This window comes from Scyliorhinus canicula, chromosome 1 (assembly GCF_902713615.1).
Source record: "Scyliorhinus canicula chromosome 1, sScyCan1.1, whole genome shotgun sequence".
Lineage (NCBI taxonomy): Eukaryota > Metazoa > Chordata > Chondrichthyes > Carcharhiniformes > Scyliorhinidae > Scyliorhinus > Scyliorhinus canicula.
In genome coordinates, this window is record NC_052146.1 from 14033027 (window position 1) to 14041772 (window position 8746).

The window sequence follows — 8746 nt, forward strand, 5'->3', positions numbered from 1 at the left end:
TTTTTTCCAAGAATGTCCACATCGTTCTCTGATCTTCTGGCTCTTAGCTCTGAGTTGCACGGTTTCCACTTGAGGACAGAAATCAAGGTCGACGCGCCAGTGTCCCGTGGGGTTCCTTGTGTTGCTTCTTTCAGGATAGCTGGCACAGTGTTCACAAAGACCACAAAACAGCTTCAACTTAAACAGAGCTATAAATTTATTCACACTACTGTTATGTGAGAGTACTTTAAGAAATGGACGTTTAAGCAAAGTACCTTTAAGAAATGAAGCAGCTCATATTACTGAAGTGATGTCAGAGGGTGGGGGTAGTGGAGTTGAGCTCACTTCTGCTTTTTGGGAGTTTTAGTTTCAGTTTTTGTGAAAAAGAGCTTGGGTGTGTCTGTGTTTGCAGTGAGCTGGATCTGCTGTGATCTCTGCCAGGAAAGATTATCTCTGAACCATTTGGGTGATTTAAACTCATAATAGTAATGTCTTTAACCTGATGTGTTTCTGTTGTTAAAGGTGTTAAGTCTTTTGGAGGTTTGAAGGAACATTTGAGGGATTATTTAGTGTTGTATTATTTTCGGGGTTATCTTTGAAGTAAGGGGTGTTAAGTGATCCAATTTTTATTTAAAAAGGTTAAGTTGAATTCATGGAATAAACATTGTGTTGTGTTTAAAAACCCACGTGTCCATAATTGTAATACCACACCTGGAGACCAAGCCGTGTGCTTCAAAAGCAACAATACATTAAAGGGAGAGGTTGGTTGAACTCCATGATACATTTTGGGGTTCTGAAAACGCCGCTCCCAAAACACTACTAACTTGGATTCGACACATACTCCTAAAGAATACACAGCTGATTAATAACATGTAAAGTACATTCATTAACAGCTAATCTCACTACTGGTTCAAACTATGATCTGCTCTACTGACTCTCACCAGCTAGCTCCTGTACACTCTCCCCCAAGGCTTAGCATCAGTGGCTTATATAGTTGAAACTGTAGCTCCCTATAGTGGCTACTCTTGACACTTTATTAACCCTTGTGGTCCTGATAAATAATTCCACAGTGCCTGCCTGAGGGAGTCTTGCAGTGTTGGAGATTTGCATCAGACCTGAAACTGAGGCTCCATCTGCCCTCTCCTGTGTATAGAAAATATCCCATGACCTTATTTTGAAGAAAAACAACGATGTTATCCCTGCTGTTCTGGCCAATATTTATACCTCAAATCAACGTCGTACATTTTTCGGTCATCATCACATTATTTTGTTTGTGGGAACTTGCTGACCATAAATTAGCTGCACGGTTTCCTTCTATACAACAACAACTGCACTTCAAAAGCACTCTATCAGCTGTCCATCTGCTGGTCATTATAGGCACTATAAAAATGAAGTTATTCCTTAACTATGCAGTTTTGGACTCCTGATCCAAGGAAAGATATACTGGCATTGTAGGCAGTCCAGAGAAGGTTCACTAAGTTGATCCCGGGTATGGAGAGATTTTCTCTTGCGGAGAGGTTGAATAGGTTGGGTGTACTCATCGAGTTCAGAAGAATGAGAGGCCACCTTATTGAGAACGAGGATTCTCAGGGGGCTCGACAGGGTAGATGGTGAGAGATTGTTTCCCCTTGTGGGAAAGTCTAGGACCGGAGGGCATAACGTGAGAGTAAGGGATCGCCTATTTAAAGACAGAGATGAGGAGGAATTTCTTCTCTCTGAGGGGAAGAAGTGAAGCTGTAGAGTCCTTCACCGTAGAGAGCTGGAGAGGCTGGGCCGCTAAGTATGTTCAAGGATAAGAAGACTGATTTTTAATCAATCAGTGAGGGAATCGAAGATTATGGGGATAAAATGGGAAAGTGGAGTTGAGGATTATCACATCAGATCAGCCAGGATCTCGTTGAATGGCGGAGCAGACTCGATGGACCGAATGGCCAACTTCTGCACCCATGTCTTATGGAGTGTGGAGTTTGCACATTTTCCTCGTGTCTGCCTGGGTCTCACGCCCACAACCCAAAGATGTGCAGGGTAGGTGGATTGGCCACGCTAAATTGCCCCTTCATTGGGGGGAAAAAATAATTGGGTACTCTAAAAATTTATAAAAGCAAAAATATGGAACTAAAAGTCGAATGAAACCATTGTCTATTGTATAAAAACCCATCTGGTTCGATAATGTCCTTTCGGGAAGGAAATCTGCCGTCCTTACCCGGTCTGGCCTATATGTGACTCCAGACCCACAGCAATGTGGTTGACTCTGAACTGCCCCCTCAAGGGCAATTAGGGACGGGCAATAAATCCTGGCACAGCCAGTGACGCCCACATCCCATGAACAAATTTTTTAAAATTCTAATTGTGAAATTTACCTCTCATTGTATAAAGCTAGGTTCCCACACCAGCCTCCCCGAACAGGCGCCGGAATGTGGCGACTAGGGGCTTTTCACAGTCACTTCCTTTGAAGCCTACTGGTGACAATAAGCGATTTTCATTATTTTTCCAGATTGTTAGAAATTAACCATCACACAGGAGGAACACTGACAAGACCCATTTTAAAAAACGCATAACTGGTTAAATTCGGGAATAGACTTTAGTACTTGTGCAACCTTTGCAAAAATTATTGCTTGCAACTGAACCCCTTGTTTGCTGGTGGGTTTTGAGTACTCTTAGAACATAGAACAGTACAGCACAGAACAGGCCTTTCAGCCCTCAATGTTGTGCCGAGCCACGATCACCCTACTCAAACCCACATATCCACCCTATACCCGTAACCCAACAACCCCCCCCTTAACCTTACTTTTATTAGGACTCTACGGGCAATTTATCATGGCCAATCCACCTAACCCGCACATCTTTGGACTGTGGGAGGAAACCGGAGCACCCGGAGGAAACCCACGCACACACGGGGAGGACGTGCAGACTCCGCACAGACAGTGACCCAGCCGGGAATCGAACCTAGGACCTTGGAGCTGTGAAGCATTTATGCTAACCACCATGCTACCCTGCTGCCCCTTGTCAGTATATAAAATAAACAATGCAACTCCAACCTGTTTTACTGCACGAGAAGGTGCAACTTAAGCAATTGAAGCCTCTTTGTTTGTCAACAGAAACCTAAGATACAACAGGGGAAGAGGGCTAAGCTAGACTAAATCATCTTCCAAATCTTTCTTGAATCAATTAGGGAGCAAGTTGGCTTGGAGCCTCTTTGATGTATGTCCACACAACTGATAAATTGACCTTGGGCTTCAAGCTACAAATTGGAAGAAAAGACTTGCGTTTCACGTATTCCTCTCACGTCCTCAAGGTACTCCGAAGCATTTTACAGAAATGAAGCAGTTTTAAAGTGCAGATATGTTGCTGTCGGAAACATGGCAGGTGGAGCCCACATTGCCCCCTTGTGTACAGAATGTACATTACACCTTGTCTCAACACAGATTATTGATTTATTCAGAAATATATCTAATAATCTTTATTGTCACAAGTCGGCTTACTTTCACACTGCAATGAGGTTACCGTGAAAAGCCCCGAGTCGCCACATTCCGGCGCCTGTTTGGGTACACAGAGGGAGAATTCAGAATGTCGAAAGTCTTTCGGGACTTGTGGGAGGAAACCGGAGCACCCGGAGGAAACCCACGCAGACACGGGGAGAACGTGCAGACTCCGCACAGACAGTGACCCAAGCCGGGAATCGAACCTGGGATCCTGGCGCTGTGAAGCAACAGTGCTAACCACTGTGCTACCGTGCTACCCAGAAAAAGAATGTGGAGTTTTTTTTTATCATTGCAGCGATATTTGAAATTCCGCAAATACAACTTAGAGCCAGTCAGGATGTTTAAGCAGAAATTATGAAGTTAGTAGGCCAGTAAAAACCCTGTTACACATCACTGAAATGAAAGCGTATCATAGAATCCCTACAGTGCAGGAGGCGGCCATTCGGCCCATCGAGTCTACGCCGACCCTCTGAAAGAGAACCACCCTACACAGGCCCAATCCCCCGCCCTATCCCCACAATTCTACCTAGGGGCAATTTATCATGGCCAATCCACCTAACCAGCAGATCTTTGGACTGTGGGAGGAAACTGGAGCACCCGGAGGAAACCCACGCACACACTGGGAGAATGTGCAAACTCCACACAGACAGTCACCTGAGGCCGGAATCGAACCCGGGTCCCTGGCGCTGCGAGGCAGCAGTGCTAACCACGTATTGAATGTCTATTAAAACGTGCTTGCTTGTTCATGCGAAAAGTCATTATTCCTCAATAGGGTGTAACAGGCAAAGAGCATATGAGTGGAGGTTCTCATCAATTCAATTGACTGCAGTCTCGGGATGCTCCAACAGCACAGCCCCTGGAGAAAACTGGAAGCGACCGCGATTCCCAGTCCCACCCAAGATCAATTGAGAAGCGTGATATTATGCTGGCTGGCCACTTAAGGGGCTGGATTCTCCGTTATTGCGACTATGTCCCTACGCAGGCGACAAAACTGTGCAGTTTCACGCCAAACGTGAAAGGGCAACAAATCCCTGTTCCTGCAGGGGGCGAGTAGGGAGCCGGAGTAGATCTAGCAGCTTTTTCTGCCAAATACTGCACTTCCGAGTCGAAGGCCGCGCATGGGCACAGCGCCCGCCCTCAACGCCCGCACAAACATTTCTTGGCCGCCTATAAGGCCCCCCTGCCCTCCAATCAGCCCACCCCCGCCACGCGAGTATTCCGACCGGCTGGAGCACATTACATCCACGCTGCCGGGGCTTCGGCCGGTTGGGGGCGGAGGATGTCAGGGCGGGTCTCTGGCAATGGCCCCAGGCGGAGCGGCGTACTCCCTGAGTACCCCGCTTTTCGGGGCACGCAGGATCCGGGAACCGGTGCCGGTCCAGATTCCTTGCGGGAAAATGGATTCTACGCCTCCGGCACTGGGCGGGATTTCGGTGTCGGGGTGCGGAGAATCCAGCCCAAGATTCCTGAAGATAAAATGACCAATTTTACAACTATTGTACAAACAATGAAATAGGGCATGTTTAAAAAAAACAAAATTTCAAGTACCCAATTCTTTTTTTCCCAATTAAGGGGCAATTTAGCCAATCCACCTCGCCTGCACATCTTTTGGGTTGTGGGGGCGAAACCCACGCAGACACGGGGAGAATGTGCAAACTCCACACGGACAGTGACCCAGAGCCGGGATCGAACCCGGGTACTCGGCGCAGTGAGGTAGCAGTGCTAACCACTGCTCCACCATCCCGCCCTTGAATAGGGCATGTTTTGTCAGTCAAACTAAATTCTGACTTCCAAGATATCATAACAGAAAAAAAGAAGTCCACACCAGAACAAGAACAACAGGATCTCCCAGACCAAAATGAAATGAACGGCCAGCTGATCTAATGGTCATGCTTTGGACAAGAATATTGGCTGGGAAACTCCCAGCTCTTCCCTGGCATTACCATGGAATCTTAGGGCACAATTCACCCCAAAAAACCACATTAGATCCACGCTGACTAAGTGTCATTTTGGGCGGGTTTCGTCGGGTGATTCCCGCTGGATGTTTGGTCCCGATCCCGATCATTTTGTGGGAGCTTGGAGAGACTGTCACTGAAAAATCCCACATTTAAAATATTTTCTGGAAATGGGGAACTAAAGACACTGGGCGGGATTCTCCGAACCCCCCGCCAGGTCGGAGAATCTCCGGGGGCCGGCATCAATCCTGCCCCGCCGTGTCCCGAATTCTCCGCCACCCGAGATTCGGCGGGGGTGGGAATCGCGCCGCGCCGGTCAACGCCCCCCCCCCCCCCCCCCCCCCCAGCGATTCTCCAGCCCATGATGGGCCGAAGTCCCATCGCTGGCAAGCCTCTCGTGCCGGTGTGGATTAAACCACCTCTCTTACCGGCGGGATTGGCGGCGTGGGCGGGCGCCAGGGGTCCTGGGAGGGGGGGGGGGGGGGCGCGGGCCGATCTGACCCGGGGGGGGTGCTCCCACTGTTGCCTGGCCCTCGATCGGGGCCCACTGATCGGCGGGTGGGCCTGTGCCATGGGTCACTCTTTTACTTCTGCCTTCGCCATGGTCTTCACCATGGCGGAGGCGGAAGAGACCCCCCTCCCCTGCGCATGCGCCGGTATGACGCTGGGAGCCGCAGATGCTCCGACGCATGCACGGACTTACGCCAGCCGGCGAAGTCCTTTAGGCCCCGGCTGGCGTGGCGCCAAAGGCCGTTCACGCCAGCCGGCGGAGCGGGAACCACTCCGGTACGGGCCTAGCCCCTCAATGTGAGGGCTTGGCCCCTAAAGGTTTGGAGACTTCCGCACCTTTGGGGCGGCCCGATGCCGGAGTGGTTCACGCCACTCCATCCTGCCGGGACCCCCCACCCCGCCGGGTAGGGGAGAATCCCAGCCACTGACAAGATCGGCTCCTCAGAGAACGGGGCAACTTTTTTGAAGGACGCCCAGATCTCAAAGTTAGGTTGAGATCTCGGAACCCTTCAAACCCCCCCCCCCCCCCCACCCCCTCATGCACCCATGCATGCCCCCTTCAACCCCCCTTTCATGGGCATGGCCACCCTAAGGTACAGCCCTTTGGCAGTGCCCTTGACACCCAGACACTGCCCCTTGGCACCCTGGAAGCGCCAACCTGGCACCTGGTCAGAGCCCGGGTGCATTGCCCTGCCCTGTCCCTGACCACCCTGGGGCTCCAATAGTCTCCGAACCTCCAGCGTGGCCATCAAATCTGTTTTTTATTTTTGGAGACCAGTGCTAATTTGCGCTGGCCTCAGGCTTTGCTGCAGGAGCCAGGAGACTGTGGCCTCGAGCGGACTCATATAAATATGACGATCTGGAACACACCCAGCGAGGGGGTGAACCAGATCGCGGCGGGTGTAGCAGGTCAGGTACACTGCGTTTGGCTTGACGAGAAACCTGGTTTTGGACTCTCCCGCTATTCACCGAGTGTAGGGGGATCAGCGCCGGGTACAATGCGAGGGAAAATCGCGCCCTTAATCTTCACTATAACCACAGGAATGAGCAGATGTGACCTCGGGTTAGCATGTTGTCCAAAGGATGGGCAACCCGGCTCCATGCATTGGAGTGCCAGCTTAGGGCACGTGCTGAAGATGGGTCTGTGAACCCAGGAGCCTCTGGGAGCGATTGTTTCTCTCCAAATGGCTCGAGTTTGCATTGACCCATAATACAATGTTTGGAGAGTAGGTGGAGACTATGGGGGGAGGGAATGATTGACGTTAGGGGGTGAAATCCTAAACCCCTTTCTTTATAAACACATTCATGGTTTTATTCCCCAAGGTCACACCACAGCCTTCAATGGCTGTACTTAAAAGTACATTAAACTATAATTGCCCCATTGAGATTATTCCGAGTCACCGACAGCCACACATTAGGATGTTTGCTAATTATAATTCCACTGGGATTAAAATGCAGCTAATTTGACTAAAAATAGATCCGAAAGAGTATAAGATCCAAGAACATTGGAGGGCATTTATTTTGCACCTTCTTGGCAAAATGCCTGTTGCATTAATATTAGAGTTTGGAGGTGTGGGCTATTTAATTCTTTTTGTGTTCCACGTTAGTTTAGCCACAAGCATAGTGTTGATCAATGCATCGGTCCTGCTGGCTCTGTTGATCAGGAAGTTTTTCCTGAAGGAGAATAGGTTCTTGTTCATGTTGAGTACCTGTATAAGTGATCTGGGGACAGGAGTTTCCTGGTACTACTCTGGCCTTTTTGACACATTGGACGCATTCCCTCCACGGAATGGGACTTACTTCATTGGGCCCACTTTCATGGGACTCTCCTACCTGATCACCTTGGCAGCCCAGGCGGACCGTTACCACGCTATCATTTCGCCCTTTCGATATGCCCAAAGAATGACCCGTACCAGAACAGGGATTGTCATTGCCTGTCTGTGGATCTACGCCTATACAGTGGCTGCCGTACAGAACCTAGTCACCTCAGCCATTGGCATGAAAATCAGTGGCATCGGTTCACTCATTTGCAACTTAACAACGTACGTCATTATGGTGGTGCTGAACATCAAGCTGTATCTGATTGCTAAGTATCAGCTGGAGAAGGAGCCACCCTCGGCAGCAAGGGAGAATAAGAGAACCTCACTCTACCTGATTGTGGTTGTGGCAAGTTGCTTCCTCGCCTTTTGGCTGCCCATCTTCCTCAACGTCATAGTCTGCTCGTTTTCGCGACGCTTCTGCTTGAGATTTAGAACGGACGGGTTGGACCCCCTGAGAATCCTGCCACGGGTCAATGCAGCTCTCACCCCTGTTTTGTACATCAGGGGTTGCGCCCCTCTGAAAGAGATCGTGATGACCAGAGTGTGGAAGTGCTGCCGAAGGGGTGCTCGGTGAGTAAATAGTTAAAAATAGGCTTTCTGTGGACAGATGTGAACGGTGCCAAAGAGGCCCGGCCAACCACGCCCACATGTTCTGGTCTTGCCCCAGACTTGTGGAGTACTGGACAGCCTTCTTCGAGGCTATGTCCAAAGTGATGGGGGTGAGGGTGGAGTCATGCCCGATAGTGGCGGTCTTCGGGGTCTCGGACCAGCCAGATCTATTCCTGGGGAGGAGGGCAGACGCCCTTGCCTTTGCCTCCCTGATCGCCCGCCGTAGAATCCTGTTTGGCTGGCGGTCAGCAGCACCACCCAGAGCTGCGGACTGGCTGTCCGACCTCTCGGAATCTCTCCAAATGGAGAAAATCAAATTCGCCATCCGAGGGTCAGACGACGGCTTCCACAGAACGTGGGAGCCATTCGTGCAATTGTTCCGGGACCTGTT

At 50.0% G+C, this 8746-nt stretch overlaps 1 protein-coding gene across 1 annotated transcript; it reads left to right on the forward strand.

Moving 5' to 3' along the window:
• Positions 1–7465: 7465 nt before the first annotated feature.
• LOC119978004 (melanocortin receptor 5-like) lies at positions 7466–8320 on the forward strand. The gene has a single exon (XM_038819307.1). It carries the CDS (start codon positions 7466–7468, stop codon positions 8318–8320), a length of 855 nt encoding a protein of 284 aa, XP_038675235.1.
• The last annotated feature ends 426 nt before the right edge of the window (positions 8321–8746 follow it).